The sequence below is a fragment of the Somniosus microcephalus genome, chromosome 22, assembly GCF_052327205.1.
Source record: "Somniosus microcephalus isolate GS21.2 chromosome 22, FLI_Smic_1.0, whole genome shotgun sequence".
In the NCBI taxonomy this organism is placed as follows: domain Eukaryota; kingdom Metazoa; phylum Chordata; class Chondrichthyes; order Squaliformes; family Somniosidae; genus Somniosus; species Somniosus microcephalus.
The window spans coordinates 10,635,917-10,653,207 of NC_141008.1; the positions used below are offsets into that span (position 1 = coordinate 10,635,917).

Below are 17,291 nucleotides of genomic sequence, written 5' to 3' on the forward strand. Positions count from 1 at the left end.
AGGTAGAAGAAGCTTCGAAACAATACCTTACGATTAACACTCATAAAGGTCTCTATCAATATAACCGGCTGGTGTTCGGGGTAGCCTCGGCTCCGGCTATCTGGCAAAGGGCAATGGATCAAGTCCTGCAAGGGATTCCAGGGACCCAGTGTTATTTGGACGACATCTTGGTCATGGGCAAAAATGACAGTGATCACCTCACCAACTTGGAGAAGGTGCTCACCAGATTAAAGGAATATGGGCTATGAGCTACTCGCCACAAGTGCGAGTTTTTCCAGAAGCAGATCTCGTATTGTGGCCACGTCATCGATAAAGAGGGGTTACATAAGTCCCCTGAAAAGATTGAGGCAGTAGTCAAGGCTCCAGCACCGGAAAATGTGTCACAACTGAGGTCGTTCCTCGGGCTGGTAAACTACTACCACAAGTTCTTACCAAATTTGTCCACGGTATTACACCCACTGAACACCCTACTGCAAACAGGGGTACCATGGAAGTGGAATGACGAACGTAGACGAGCTTTCCAGAAGTGTAAAGAATTGATCACATCAAAAGAGGTGTTGGCCCATTTCAACCCAGCACTACCAATTCGTTTGGCATGTGATGCATCACCCTATGGTATTGGAGCGGTGCTGTCGCACAAATTCCCAGATGGGTTGGAGAGGCCAGTAGCCTTTGCGTCTCGGTCACTAACCTCAGCCGAGCGCAACTACACCCAGATTGACAGGGAGGCCCTCAGCCTAGTATGGGGAGTAAAAAAATTCAACCACTATCTGCATGGGCAGAGGTTCACCTTGCTGACTGACCACCAACCATTTGTCTCCATCTTTAATCCTAAGAAGGGCGTTCCAGTGATGACTGCACAATGGTTACAAAGGTGGTCCCTGTTTCTAGGGGCGAATCAATATGAAATAGAATATAAAGGCACGAAACAGCATGGGAACGCTGATGGGCTATCGCGCCTGCCACTGCCTACTGTGGAGGAAGCACCAGCAGTGGACCCTATCGAGATATTTATTCGTCAATAATTGAATGATTGCCAGTAACGAACGCGGATATAGAGAAGGAGACCCGCAATGATCCGACGCTGTCTCGGGTATATGAATTGACGGTGAGGGGATGGCCAACACATGGCGACTCACTGTTGCCAGCATTCTCATCCAGAAGAGAACAGCTGTCAGTATGCCAGGGGACAGTGATGTGTGGATCCGGAGTGGTGATTCCACCCAAGTTAAGGGAGAGAGTGCTAAATGAGCTACATGAAGGTCATCTGGGGGGGGTGAAAATGAAAAGCCTTGCTAGGGCTTATGTGTGGTGGCCGGGAATCGATCAACAAATTGAAGACCTAACTAAGAGCTGCTTAGGATGCCAGAAGGTCCAAAATGCACCACCACATGCCCCTCTACACCCATGGGAGTGGCCCTCCTCTCCATGGCAACGGGTGCATATTGGTTTCGCTGGTCCATTCATGGACTCAATGTTCTTAATAGCAGTGGATGCTCATTCGAAGTGGCCTGAGGTGATAAAAATGTCCTCAACCACTACAGAGAAAACGATTGCAGTCCTACGGACCATATTTGCCAGAAACGGCTTGCCAGAGCTGATTTGCTCTGATAATGGACCACAGTTTGTGTCCGACGAGTTCCAAAAATTTATGTAAGGCATTACACATCCGCCCCGTATCATCCAGCCACAAATGGATTGGCTGAGAGGTTCGTACAAACCTTTAAGAAGGCGATAAAGGCCATGTGCGACGATGAAATTCCACTACAGCATAAGATGGACAATTTCTTATTAGCCTACCGAAACGCGACACATGCAGTTACCAACCAGACCCCGGCCATGATGTTCTTTAACCGAAGGTTGAGATCTCGTCTGGACTTGCTCAGACCAAATGTGCGAAGAAATGTTGAGGACAAACAATTCCAGCACATCAATGAGAAGCCGACAAGGAGCTTCAATGTAGGACAACCAGTCTTGGCCCGTGACTATCGAACAGAGAAATGGCAACCCGGAACGATATGCACAAGGCAGGGGCCATTAATGTACACAGTGGATGTCGGGGAGAACATTGTGAGACGCCACGTCGATCAGATCTTAGCGTCACAGGAACGCGTCAACCCCATGTCTCGAGTACCTGGGGATGAACCCGACATACTGGTAGCATCTACCTCAGAACCAGTAGCAGTGGAACCCGATGAACTACCCGATGAAAAGGGGTCAGAATCGCCTCTGCACCAAGAACAAAAACCTCAAGAAAGGCGCTATCCCGAAAGGGTCAGGAAACCGCCCCAAAGACTGAGTCTATAAATGGACTATTGTTGTTTAATGTACATGTTAAAGTGTTAATTGTTATTTGAATATTAGGGGTACTACTAATCTAAAAGGGGAGGAATTGTAGTGTATGTGCCTTTAAGACAGAACTACTTTTACAGCTCCTGTATACTGTAGTACCGGCAGTGACCACACCTGTATGTAAGCCTTGTGCATCTCTCTGTACCCCCAGTCTTGAGACTACCCTCCTCCAGTAAATACCTGTTTATTGTTAAGTTACAGTATCCGTGTGGTTAATGAAAAACAGCATACTCTCAGAATCACGGATCTAACAATTAACCTGCAAGGTGACCCCTGGCACTGACCAGACTATGTGGTATGTAGGGTCAGGGGTCACCTCATTATAATGCCAATGGAGGGTGCCTGTGCCATTAGGGTTGTATCTCAGGAACCTGCTGGACAGTGAAGGCTGGAAATCCTGGTGTTCGGTACCCACTCTGGGGGAGGAGAGAGCCTGCCCTCCACTCGGAAGGCTGCTGAGTCCCGTCCCTTCCAAATCTCCCAGTCTGGTAGAACCCTTCCCAGGCCATGTCCCCTCTAATGCAAGGCACCAAGCGAGGCCCTAGCAGAAACTTAAAGGAAAGGGCGATACCCAGTCTATTCGAGTCCTGGCCTAATTCCTGGCCCTTCCACTGTACTGGACTTGGGCAGGAGTATGGGCGAAGGCCCAGTGTTCTCAGCCCCCAAGTTTAAATGCCACATCAAACAATGAATCTTTTCGTAAGTAGGGTCGATGTTTACAAGTTTCTGAGCGTCTTTCCGCTCTCCTCCTCAGGTGCAATGTTTCCTATTGTTTTTTCCAATGACTAATCTGGGCTCTGATTCATTGACAGGGCTCCTATGGTGTTGTGAAGCTGGCGTACAATGAAGATGACGACAAGCATTATGTGAGTAAAACTAGAGATTCACTTGTGCTGGCAGTGGAGGCTTGTCCTTTGGTGACAGCCAATGTTTGATGCTGCAGGCATTCTCATGAGTAGTACATTTGGACAGCGAGGGGTCGATGTTCACTGCCCTCGCCTGGCGTTAACAGGGCGGTAATGGCCTCAAAATGGGGTCAGTAGCCTCACTGTCCCGTTAGCACCGGCGCTGCAGCCACGGCCATTTTGAAAGGGGCCTACCGTCAGGTGCCCAAAGTGCCTGCCTGTTTCAGGCAATAGGCCCCATTAATATGGAAATCAGGGTCCTATGACATAAACAGGATCCCAATTGCCACTTTGCTCACTGCCACCAGTTCCATGGGTGATGGAAGAGAAGAGGCCCGTTAACAGTAAGTGTCGAATTATAATTGGGGAGGAGCAGGAGTGCAGATAAATCAGGAAAAACTATTTCCACTGCCAGGCGAGTCAGTTAATGGAGAGCACCAATTTAAAATCATCACCAAAAGAATGAAGCAAGAGGTTGATAGGTGAACATTTTTCTACGCTCAGAGTTGTTAAGATGTGTTTTCAGTGACCATATGGAATCTGGGCATAGTAGCCTTGCCCAGCTGGTGTGATTGGGATCTGGGAACACAAGGAAGGGCCAAAGCAAAGTGACTGCAAAGACTTTGCATCCATCACTCAGAGAGCCAAGGGGCAGGCTTTAAAAGATAATTGCTCTCTCTGGGATTGATTGCTTTTACTTCCAGCAATCCTGGGGCCTTCCTGAGGCATAGGTCCCACTGGGCCTATCAGGTGGTGTGTTGGGTGGGGAGCAGCAGGGAATTTTGTTTTAGTGAGGAGAAGGATGGGGGGCAACATGAACCTTTTAACAGATCCCTCCTTGGCTATTGTCCTGAGAAATAGTCCTGGCATTCCCGTCTAACAAAATTTGGGCCAGGTTTTCCTGGTCCTACTCCTGGGTCTATTGGATCATGAATCCTGTCAGTACCTTCTTCCCAATTATAAGTTGGAACTGATAACCTACTTCTGGCAAAGGAGGAGAGGGTGAGATTGGAGTTAATCCTTCAGTAGGGTTTCAGTAGCTTTGTCAGCCTTTTATTTATATTATATATATATAAACCGGTATGTCTCTCTGTCTGTCTCTCTGTCTGTCTCTGTCTGTCTCTCTGTCTTTCTGTCTGTCCGGCTATACAATCAAAAGTTATAGAGCGTACCTACACGTATGTTATATCGAAAGAAAGCTTATCATTAGGGGACTCTCGTAGGCATATTTACTTTTTCGTCAGACAATAATTGTTTGGACAGTATACAAAAAACGTTCAAAAATCCTCAAAAATCCACTCATTAGCGGTTGACCAATCCTACCTCTCATTAGCGTTGAGTGACGTGTTGCTTGACTATTCCTACAGTTCACTCACCTGATGGTTGACCAATCAGTGCGTCACAGGCGGTTCCTAATCCTCCAGTCTCACTAAACTTTGCCGCCATTTTTTCCATCCCCACAGGGACAGCAGCAGCTAAAGAAACCCCCACATTGCAGCTCCCAATCCCACTCCCGCCCCGCCAGAGCAGCAGGTAAGTTGGGCTCACTCGGGCCGTGCCTCGCAACCGCTCGGCCCGACACACACAGCGGTCGGGGGAGTGGCAGCGGCCGGCTGTCAGCCGCGCCATCCGCGGGGGAGATCAGCTCGGGTCCGTCTCGGCCCGACAGCCCGGCCGCGCCTCAAGCGCTAGGCCCCGCACGGTTGCTATCACAACGGCACCGGGCCTCAGGCGCTAGGCAGGGAGAGGGGAGGGGGAGGGAGGGAGAGGACAGCACAGGGAGAGGGGAAGAGGGAGAGAGAGGGGGGACAGACAGGGGCAGGGAGACCGCGTGGCCCAAAATTGCCCTGGCAACGCCGGGCACCCCCAGCTAGTATGTTATAAACGACTTGCAGATCTCCCGTGGAATTGATTGTGTTGTCAGATGATATATTGCTTTTTCAGAAAGGGGGTATTATACCGTGTGGTGCGTAATGTATTATTCTGCTGCAAAGGTGGAGTTGAGAATAAATAGCTCGTCCCTATAAAGCCACAAACTTTAGTTGCTCTAAATAGGCAGCTCCTCAAAGTCAATTTGAGGTACACGTACACACACTGACATATACACACTCTCAAACATTCACTCACGGTCCCTTTAATGGCCCATTCAAAATTTTGCGCATCACCCATTTGAAAAGCCAATCCTCCAGACAGCTGTGCAGCTGCGCAGCTTAGCGGGAACGTTGCTCGCATATACTCACACACGCACACACACACACGTACATACATACTCACTCACACAAACACACGCACTCACACACATACACGCACTCACATACATACACATATGTACACGAACTCACACACGCACTCACACATACACGCACTCACACACACACACACTTACACACTTGCACACTCACTCACACACACACACACTTACACACAAACACACACACACTTGCACACTCACTCACACACACACTTACACACAAGCACACACACACTTGCACACACACTCATACACTTACACACAAGCACACACACACACTTACACACAAGCACACACACACTTGCACACACACTCATACACTTACACACAAGCACACACACACACTTGCACACACACACCCTCACACACCCACTTACATTCAAGCACACACACAAACTTGCACACACACTCACTCACACACACAAGCACACACACACACACACTTGCACACACACTCACTCACACACACAAGCACACACACACACACACACTTGCACACACACTCACTCACACACACACTTACACACAAGCACACACACACACTTACACACACACACACAGATATGGATCAGTCAGCAGTGGGGCACTTGCCGGTCAGAGTGCATGACGTCTAGCCTCAGTGTAGAAATGAAAAAGTACCAAGCAGTCATGACTGTTTTCTTGAGACCCGCACAAGTTCCACCCCCACCAACCTCGCAGCACAGCCCTGCATCGGGCCATACAGGAACTGGGAAAGACACCACCCCCCTCTGTTCGATGCACAAGAAACAGTGACGCAGCCCACCTGAGAGCTGGCCCAATAGGTCCTGAGCACTGGTACCAAATCCCAAAGTGTGTAAACCGAGTGTACAATGTGCACACCTGCACTGTCGGTGTGCCCTCCTATAAATACTGTGTCACGCAAATGGCCAACAGCCACAACAGGGTATAAAGCAGCCTAGCATCGCGCAATTCAAAGAACTACAAAAATATATGTTTGTGTGGTAACGTATAAATGTAAGTTGTTGTTATTGTTTTAACCCTCAGTTGTTTACTGCTGTCCTGCTTAGTTTTGGAATGATGTTTTGATTAAAGGGCAGCTCAGCTCAGTGACGGGGGGGTCTGAGTGTGGACTGGAGCCTTCTACACATTTCCAAATGACATCTGCCCTTCACATAGGGGCGGATACAGCGTTACCCTGACGCCACTAATACACGCGATCGAAAGAGGCCGTTCCCCAACAGAACAGGACAGGAGCTAAATCTGGCAGCCACTGTGATTACGCAGCGTGCCTCTTTTGTCTGCTAATATTCGGGATTTTTAAAAGACAATATTGTCTTTCTCTCCAAGCACACAATGAAACATAAAGGGCTCAGAGTAAAGTAAATATCTGGAAGAAAGAACATTGTTCCAAACACTTGTTGCCTGCTAAGTGATATTTCTTTCATCCCCGTATCTGATCAACTCACTCTAGTGTTACCTTTCTTAACTTTCTGTTTTATCAGTAGAACGCTGGGTTCCAGTGAATTTTCCTTCCTCCTCAGCTATCCTATGTGTGTGCTGTCTCCTTCCTGCACCGCACCTCAGGAAGGGTGCAGCGCAGATTCACCACAATGATACCGGGGCTTAAAGGGTTAAATTATGAGGACAGGTTGAATAAACCTGATTTGTATTCCCTTGAGTCTAGACAGTTGAAGGGGTGATCTGGTCGAGGTGATTAAAATGATAAACGGATTCAGTAGGGTGGGTACAGGTGGGGGAATCATGAACGAGGTGACATCATCTTAAAATTAGAGCTACCTTGTTTACGAGAGAAATGAGGAAGAACTTTTTCACACAAGGGCTGGCGGAAATATGGAACTCTCCCCCAAACGGCTGTGGAAATTTTTAAGAGAGTTCGATAGATTTGATGGGTAAGGGTATCAAGAGATATGGAGCTAAGGCGGGGTAAATGGAGTCGAGGTGCAGATCCGCCATGATCTAATGGTGAACTTATTCTGATAGGGTAACAATTTAAGCACCATTTAGTGCTCCACGGAGTAACAACAGTTCTTTGGGCCTAAACTCTTCGGCATAAGATCAGTGAACCAATACCTAACTGTAATGATGCCTGAGTGGGAAATCCCCAGAAGGAATGAGGGTACTGATCAGCTAAGAATGCATGATTTAAACTTGCGAATTTATACCATTTCCTTGACAGACAGAGAACCCATATGTCACTTCGGTGATGCGGCCCATTTGTCAGTAGTCTTACTGAGTGATTGCTGCTTTTAGGGCCCATTCATAATGGCACCTTTTCAAAGCAATATTTCTTGAAATAAAGCACATTAAAAAGTGGTAAAGGATACCAAATTCATTTTGTCTATTGTATGAAACTGATGAGAATGGTAGCCGCCTGTAGGGGTAGGGTTATTGGTTCACTCTTACTGCACAGTTCCTGCTGCTTCAACCATGCCTTTGTCACCTCCAGACTTCACTATCCCAATGTTCTCCTGTCCAACCTCCCAACCTCCAAAATCTACAAACTTCAACTCATCCAAAACCCTGCTGCTGCCCGAATCCTGTCCCCCACTGTCCTGCTCACCCACTACTCCTGCCCCTGCTGACCTACATTGGCTCCTAGTCCTCCAATGCTTCTGATTTAAAATTCTCATCCTTGTGTTTAACTCACCTCACGGTCTTGCCCTACCCTATCTCTGTAATCTTATCTCTTTAAGACTTTCCTAAAAACCTATCTCTTAGACCAAGCTTCTGATCACCCCTCCTTTGGGCACCACCATTCTTTGGTTCAGCATCCATTTGTTTTCTGATTACGCCTTTGTGTGGCACCTTGGGACATTCCTTCTACATTAAAGGTGCTATATAAATACTGATTGTTGTTGTTGTGTCAGCTGTGGTTCAGTGGTTAGCACACTCACCTGAGTCCGAAGGTTGCGGTTTCAAGTCCTGCTTCAGGGACTTGAACACATAAAGCTAGGCTAACACTCCAGTGCAGTGCTGAGGGAGCGCTGCACTGTTGGAGGTGCCGTCTTTCAGATGAGACATTAAACCAAGGCCCTGTCTGCTCTCTCAGGTGGATGTAAAAGATCCCATGGCACTATTTGAAGAAGAGCAGGGGAGTTCTCCCTGGTGTCCTGGCCAATAATTATCCCTCAATCACCAAAAACAGATTATCTGGTCATTATCACATTGTTGTTTGTGGGATCTTGCTGTGCACAAATTGGCTGCTGCGTTTCCCACATTACAACAGTGACCACACTTCAAATGTATTTCATTGGCTGTAAAGCGCTTTGAGATGTCCGCTGGTCATGAAAGGCGCTGTATAAATGCAAGTCAGTCTGTCTTGTTTTATGTTTATAAACCGTCTTTTGGATGAGACGTTAAACCGAGGCCGACGTCTGCTCTCTCAGGTGGATGTAAAGAATCCCACGGCACTATTTGAAGAAGAGTAGGGCCGATATCCCCAGTGTCTTGGCCAATAACTACCCATCAAACAACATCACTAAAGGCCAGATTATTTGGTCATTATCACATTGCTGTTTGTGGAAGCTGCAGGGTTTCCTACATTACAACAGCGACTATTCTTCAAAAAGTACTTCATTGGCTATAAAGTGCTTTGAGATGTCCTGAGGTCGTGAAAGGCTCCATAGAAATGCAAGTCTGTCTTTTTCTATCTTTCGTTGAACTGGTACTGGGCTGCCTAAAGCACCATCTGAAGGCTAATATAACATCAGAACTCATGTGACTGAATGCAATTTCACCCAAGTGACACGTGCTTGAGGTGTAACAGTGCATGGCAGGCCCACAGCACAGTATGTGGGAAGGTCCTGAGGTAAAGGATGTCCAGGGGCCAAGGATATGGGGCCAGGCACCTGTTGCTCTTTTGGTGTGTGCGGTAACCGCTCCCAGGGTTCCTGCACGGAGGCCTGCGGCCTATGAGGTACCCAGCACACCCCATCGCAGGTGGTGAGTGCAGAGTAGGCTGCGAGCACAAGCTGTGTGACAGGCACATTCAGCTTCTCAGCTCCATTTAAAAGAGGCAGCTGCCTCCGATTACAGCTGAGCGGTGACTGGCACTCCAGGCAGCCTGCAATGGGCACTGACGGGGAGGCTGCATCATGGGCAACAAGCATTCCCGCCCTCCGCAGCTTCTGGGGTTTCCGTAAAAGTTACGGTGGACGAATGGGAGAATCCTCAGGGAAATTCAGCCCCTGAGTGCTGAGGAGGAGGAGTGTTACAAACTGTTTGTCTGATAAAGCTCCGTTCTCACTGACTGGGGATCTCCGCTGTGTTTATGATAAACAGAACCGATCTGCCTACTCTAAGCATCAAAGGTTACTCACTAATAAAAACAGAAAATGCTGGAAATGCTCAGCAGGTCAGGCAGCATCTGTGGAGAGAGAAACAGAGTTAACGTTTCAGGTCGATGACCTTCGTCAGAACTGGAAAAAGCTGGAGATGGAACAGATTTTTAAGCAAGTGCAGGGGGAGGGAAAGAGGGGAGGGGAGGAAAGAACAAAAGGGAAGGTCTGTGATAGGCTGGAAGGCAGGAGAGATTGAGAGACAAAAGGGCTGATGGTGCGAGGCAAAAGGAGATGGTAATGGGACAAGTTCAGAAACAATAGATGGCTCTAGATGAAGTGTAAATGGCAGAAAGAAAGACAGAGAAAAAAAATAAATGGGGAAAAAAAGGATAGGGGCAGAGGTTATGGTCTGAAATTGTTGAACTCGATGTTGAGTCCAGAGGGCTGTAAAGTGCCTAATCGAAAGATGAGGTGCTGTTCCTCGAGCTTACGTTGAGCTTCGTTGGAACAGTGTAAGAGGCCGAGGCCGGAGAGGTCAGAGTGGGAGTGGAGCGGAGAATTAAAGTGACAGGCGACCGGAAGCTCGCGGTCATCCTTACTGACTGAACGGAGGTGTTCCGCAAAGTGGTCACCCAATCTGCTTTTGGTCTCCTCAATGTAGAGGAGACCGTATCGTGAGCAGCGAATACAGTATACTAAACTGCGAGAAGTACAAGTAAATCCCTGTTTCACCTGGAAGGGGTGTTTGGGGCCCTAGACAGCTTTTTCCAGTCCAGTCTCCTCCCACCTACATCCGCGACTCTTCCGACACCCTCAGCCACTTTAACAGTTTCCTGGCCCCAACCGTCTCCTTTTCACTATGGGCGTCCAATCCCTCTACACCTCCATCCCCCACCAGGATGGCCTGAGGGCGCTGCACTTCTTCCTTGAGCAGAGGCCCAACCAGTCCCCATCCACCACCACCCTCCTCCGCCTGGCTGAACTTGTTCTCACGTTGAACAACTTCTCCTTTGACTCCACTCACTTCCTCCAAATTAAAGGTGTTGCTATGGGAACCTGCCTTTTCATGGGATATGTAGAACATTCTTTGTTCCAGTCCTACTCAGGTCCCCTCCCTCACCTCTTTTTCCGGTACATTGATGACTGTATCGGTGCTGTTTCCTGCTCTCGCCCTGAACTAGAAAATTTCATTCACTTTGCTTCCAATTTCCACCCTTCCCTCACCTTCACATGGTCCATCTCTGACTCTTCCCTTCCCTTCCTCGACTTCTCTGTCTGGGGATAAGCTACTGACAAACATTCACTACAAGCCCACTGACTCCCACAGCTACCTGGACTACACTTCCTCCCACCCCGCTTCCTGTAAGGACTCTATTCCATTCTCCCAGTTTCTCCGTCTCCGCCGCATCTGCTCTGACGATGCTACCTTCCATACCAGTGCTTCCGACATGTCTTCCTTTTTCCTCAACCGAGTATTCCCCTCTCCTGTGGTTGACACAGCCCTTGACCGTGTCCGTTCTATTTCCCGCACTTCTGCTCTCACCCCTTCCCCTCCCTCCCGGAACCACGATAGAGTTCCCCTTGTCCTCACCTTTCACACCACCAGCCTTCACATTCAACAGATCATCCTCCGCCACTTTCGCCACGTCCAGCGTGAACTCACCACCAAATACATCTTCCCCTCACCTCCCCTTTCAGCATTCCGAAGGGAACGCTCCCTCCGCGACACCCTGGTCCACTCCTCTATCACCCCCAGCACCCCTTCCCCTTCGCCCGGCACCTTCCCGTGCAAGCACAGGAGATGCAACACATGGCCTTTTACCTCCTCCCTTCCCACTGTCCAGGGCCCCAAACACCCCTTCCAGGTGAAACAGCGACTTACTTGTACTTCTTGCAATCTAGTATACTGTATTCGCTGCTCACGATGCGGTCTCCTCTACATTGGGGAGACCAAACGCAGATTGGGCGACCGCTTTGCAGAACGTCTCTGTTCAGTCCGTAAGGCTGACCTGAGCTTCCGATCGCCTGTCACTTTAATTCTCCACTCCACTCCCACTCTGACCTCTCTGTCCTCGGCCTCTTACACTGTTCCAATGAAGCTCAACGTAAGCTCGAGGAACAGCAGCTCATCTTCCGATTAGGCACTTTACAGCCTTCCGGACTCAACATCGAGTTCAACAATTTCAGATCATAACCTCGGCCCCTATCTTTTTTTTCAATTTTATTTCTCTCTCTCACATGGCAGCTGTCTTTCATTCTGCCATCGCCATTTACACTTCATCTAGAGCCATCTTTTGTTTCTTAACTTGTCCCGTTACCATCTCCTTTTGCCTTGCACCATCTCTTAATATCTCTTAATCTCTCCTGCCTTCCAGCCTATCACAGACCTTCCCTTTTGTTCTTTCCTCCCCCCCTTTCCCTGCCCCGACACTTGCTTAAAAACCTGTTCCATCTCCAGATTTTTCCAGTTCTGACGAAGGGTCATCGACCTGAAACGTTAACTCTGTTTCTCTCTCCACAGGTGCTGCCTGACCTGCCGAGTATTGCCAGCATTTTCTGTTTTTATTTCAGATTTCCAGCATCCGCAGTATTTTGCTTGTGTAAAAGGTTACTCACTGTTTGAGCCAGGCAAACGAGTTAATCGGGAATTTACTTGAGATAGTTTTTCTTTTGTGTGAATTGTTTGCATATTGAAGTGCTTGAAATCCCCACCAGCATGTCTCATTCGAAGTCTGTGCAACGATATCCATGTGTTATGCCTTTGATCACAAGTCACTGAGAGCACTGCCTTTAAAGTGATTCAGCGGGGTAAAATGTTCCGAAAAGGCCATTCAGGCTTTGGATGAGCCGGAGCTTGTGGAGGGTGGAAGGTGGGAGGCCAGCCAGGAGAGGGTTGGAATAGTGGAGTCTGGAGCAATGTCCTCGTGCACGGTCCCTTTAAATTTGCTGCGAGGTATCACTTGCAGCTTGTGAACAGCCTGCGCGGTACCTCACGGTGGACGCACGGCGCTGCGGCCGCACACCTTAGCGGGAACATTGGTCTGGAGGTAACCAAGGCCTGGATGAGGGTTTCAGCAGCAGGAGACCGAGCAGGGGTGGAGATGGGCCAGGTTAATGCCGGTGGAAGTAGGCAGTCTTGGTGATGGAGAGGATATGGGAACTTGCTTCAAGTCGGAGATTCCATGATGACTTTGTAGGGCCAGAGCCTCCACCCATCTGCACAAGGCCATCGGTGGGCGGGAGGGGCCTTGGGGATTTCAGAAGGCCAGAGATCCCGCTCACCAGCCCTCAGTTGAGACCCGGCCGAATATAAACACAGGTACACCTGCTCCTGTCGCCAGTACCTCCCTGAGACCCCGGCAGAAGTAGGTCCCACCTGGCAGTGCAGGTTTTACTCCCCCAGTAGAGACGTTGTAACTCCCACTATTTTATTTAATAGTTATAAGCGGTGAATGTGGAAGCGAATAGAGTTGATCAAAAAAACTCAACGGGATAAGTTTTGGTGGACCCTGTGACATCGTCTCACGAACCCCAGTAACCGCTTGAGAACCCCTGGGTTAGACCGCACTTGGAGCACTGTGAACATTTCTTATCTCCATATTATAAAAGGATATAGAGGGACTGGGGAAGGTGCAAAAAATATTTATAAGGATGATACCGGAACTGAACTCTGAACTGAGAGGTTATACCTATCAGGAAAGATTGAACAGGCTGGAGCACTTTTCTCTTTATTAAGATCGTCACCAATAAATCCAATAGGGAATCCAGGAGAAACCTCTTTGCTCAGAGAGTGGTGAGAATCTGGAACTCTCTACCACAGGGAGTGGTTGAGACAAACAGCATTGATGCATTTAAGGGGAAGCTACATAAACACATGAGGGAGAAAGGAATAGAAGGGAATGCTGATCGAGTGAGATAAAGTAAGGTGGGAGGAGGCTCGTGTGGAGCATAAACACCGGCCTGGGCCTGTTAGGCCGAATGGCCTGACTCTGTGCTGTAAACTCGATGTAATTCCACCCCTTGGCCAAAGACTTAAGCTGCCTCTTCTCATGATGGGGAAAGGGACCGTCAAATTCCTCCCCCTCCCCCCCGACACCAAAGGCCCTTGTCTCCTGGCCTTGCCCCTTGACCCCAGGAGTGTGGTTAGTGGAAGCAGTGCCCGAGCGAGCACATACAGCCCCCTGTGGATCCTCCGGCCTGGATACCTTTCAGCATTGAAATATGGCCCATGCAACTCTGTACCGATGTTTGCTTTGTGCATTTAAATGATGCATTGCATTAGTCTGATTGCTTGTTGTAAGCTTCACTCTAATATTCAATAAGAGATTAGATTTGGTAATGTGAGTCCATGGTGCACGGTGCTAACAGGGATGTTCTCTCTCTCCAGGCCATGAAAGTACTTTCCAAAAAGAAGCTAATGAAGCAGTATGGATTTCCACGTAAGTGAGCTCTGCAATCATTCCCAGAAACCCATCAGCTTGGTTATTTAAATTAGATTCTATTCAGACAAAGGCTGCCTATTCCAGGCATTTGGTTTATAGATTGCAGCACTTAGCACACAAGAGGGCCGGTGCCACACAATAGGATCAATGGGCCTCTCATGTTATTTACACAAAGCAATGAGACAAGATGGATTTCTGCTCTCACCTGCTGCTAAGTGTGATGAGCTGGTCATTTATGACAGGTCCGGGAATAATGTGAGGTGCTGCTGACAATCTGACAACTGTGGCCAACACCAACAACATGAGCGCACACCACTGAGTCACACCTCCAGTAACCAGACTCGCATCCAGTAACCAGACTCACCTCCATTAAACAGTCACACCTCCAGTAACCAGACTCACCTCCAGTAACCAGTCACACCTCTAGTAACCAGAAACACCTCCAGTAACCAGAATCACCTCCAGTAACCAGTCACACCTCCAGTAACCAGACTCACCTCCAGTAACCAGTCACACCTCTAGTAACCAGAAACACCTCCAGTAACCAGACTCACCTCCATTAAACAGTCACACCTCCAGTAACCAGACTCATCTCCAGTAACCAGAATCACCTCCAGTAACCAGACACACCTCCAGTAACTAGTCTCACCTCCAGTAACCAGACTCACCTCCAGTAACCAGAAACACCTCCAGTAACCAGTCACACCTCCAGTAACCAGACTCACCTCCAGTAACCAGTCACACCTCTAGTAACCAGACTCACCTCCAGTAACCAGTCACACCTCCAGTAACCAGACTCATCTCCAGTAACCAGTCACACCTCCAGTAACCAGACTCACCTCCAGTAACCAGACTCACCTCTAGTAACCAGACACACCTCCAGTAACAAGACTCACCTCCAGTAACCAGTCACTCCTCCAGTAACCAGACTCACCTCCAGTAACTAGTCTCACCTCCAGTAACCAGACTAACCTCCAGTAACCAGACTCACCTCCAGTAACCAGACTCACCCCCAGTAACCAGACTCACCTCCAGTAACTAGTATCACCTCCAGTAACCAGACTAACCTCCAGTAACCAGTCTCACCTCCAGTAACCAGACTCACCCCAGTAACTAGTCTCACCTCCAGTAACCAGTCACACCTCCAGTAACCAGATTCACCCCCAGTAACTAGTCATACCTCCAGTAACTAGACTCACCTCCAGTAACCAGTCACACCTCCAGTAACCAGACTCACCTCCAGTAACCAGACTCACCTCCAGTAACCAGTCACTCCTCCAGTAACTAGTCACACCTCCAGTAACCAGTCTCACCTCCAGTAACCAGACTCACCTCCATTAACCAGTCACTCCTCCAGTAGCTAGTCACACCTCCAGTAACTAGACTCACCTCCAGGAACCAGTCTCCCCTCCAGTAACAAGACTCACCTCCAGTAACTAGTCACTCCTCCAGTAACTAGTCACACCTCCAGTAACTAGACTCACCTCCAGTAACCAGACTCGCCTCCAGTAACTAGTCTCACCTCCAGTAAGAAGACTCACGTCCAGTAACTAGTCTTACCTCCAATAACCAGACTCACCTCCAGCAACCAGAATCACCTCCAGTAACCAGAATCACCTCCAGTAACTAGTCTAACCTCCAGTAACCAGTCACACCTCCAGTAACCAGTCACACCTCCAGTAACCAGACTCACCTCCAGTAACCAGTCTCACCTCCAGTAACTAGACCCACCTCCAGTAACCAGTCACACCTCCAGCAACCAGACTCATCTCCAGTAACCAGACTCACCTCCAGTAACCAGACTCACCTCCAGTAACTAGTCACACCTCCAGTAAATAGACTCACCTCCCGTAACCAGTCTCACCTCCAGTAACCAGACTCACCTCCAGTAACCAGACACACCTCCAGTAACTAGTCTCACCTCCAGTAACTAGTCACATCTCCAGTAACTAGTCACACATCCAGTAATCAGACACAGCTCCAGTAACTAGACACAGCTCCAGTAACAAGACTAGCATCCAGTAACCAGACTCACCTCCAGGAACCAGACTAACCTCCTGTAATCAGACTCAACTCCAGTAACCAGTTTCACCACCAGTGACCAGAATCACCTCCAGTAACCAGTCACTCCTCCAGTAAGCATACTCACCTCCAGTAACCAGTCTCACCTCCAGTAACCAGTCTCACCTCCAGTAATCTGTCTCACCTCCAGTAACCAGTCACACCTACAGTAACCAGTCACACCTCCAGTAACCAGTCTCACCTTCAGTAACCAGACTCACCTCCAGTAACCAGACTCACCTCCAGTAACCAGACTCACCTCCATTAACCAGACTCACCTCCATTAACCAGTCTCACCTCCAGTAACCAGACTCAATTCCAGTAATCAGACTAACCTCCAGTAATCAGATTAACCCCCATTAACCAGACTCACCTCCATTAACCAGACTCACCTCCAGTAACCAGTCACACCTCCAGTAACCAGACTCAGCTCCAGTAACCAGACTCACCTCCAGTAACCAGTCACTCCCCCAGTAAGCAGACTCACCTCCAGTAACCAGACTCAACTCAGGTAACCAGTCTCACCTCCAGTAACTAGTCTCACCTCCAGTAACAAGACTCACCTCCAGTAACCAGTCACAACTCCAGTAACCAGACTCACCTCCAGTAACCAGACTCACCTCCAGTAACCAGTCACTCCTCCAGTAACCAGAATCACCTCCAGTAACCAGTCACACCTCCAGTAACAAGACTCACCACCAGTAACCTGACTCACCTCCAGTAACCAGTCACTCCTCCAGTAACCAGTCACACCTCCAGTAACTAGTCACACCTCCAGTAACCAGACTCAGCTCCAGTAACCGTTCTCACCTCCAGTAACCAGACTCACCTCCCGTAACCAGACTCCCCTCCAGTAACTAGACTCACCTCCAGTAACCAGATTTGCCTCCAGTAACCAGACAGACCTCCAGTAACCAGTCGCACCTCCAGTAAACAGACTCACCTCCACTAAGCAGTCACACCTCCAGTAAGCAGTCACACGTCCAATAACCAGACT

At 48.8% G+C, this 17,291-nt stretch overlaps 1 protein-coding gene across 1 annotated transcript in view; it reads left to right on the plus strand.

The window, feature by feature from the left end:
• Positions 1–14,869, plus strand: part of LOC147102028 (calcium/calmodulin-dependent protein kinase kinase 1-like) — a 45,866-nt gene extending 30,997 nt beyond the window's left edge. The window contains exons 3-4 of the mRNA XM_085964175.1: positions 3,165–3,218; positions 14,179–14,869. Coding sequence (XP_085820301.1) covers positions 3,165–3,218; positions 14,179–14,238 — 114 coding nt within the window. The 3' untranslated portion in view covers positions 14,239–14,869. The remainder of the gene's footprint in view (positions 1–3,164; positions 3,219–14,178) is intronic.
• Positions 14,870–17,291: the final 2,422 nt, after the last annotated feature.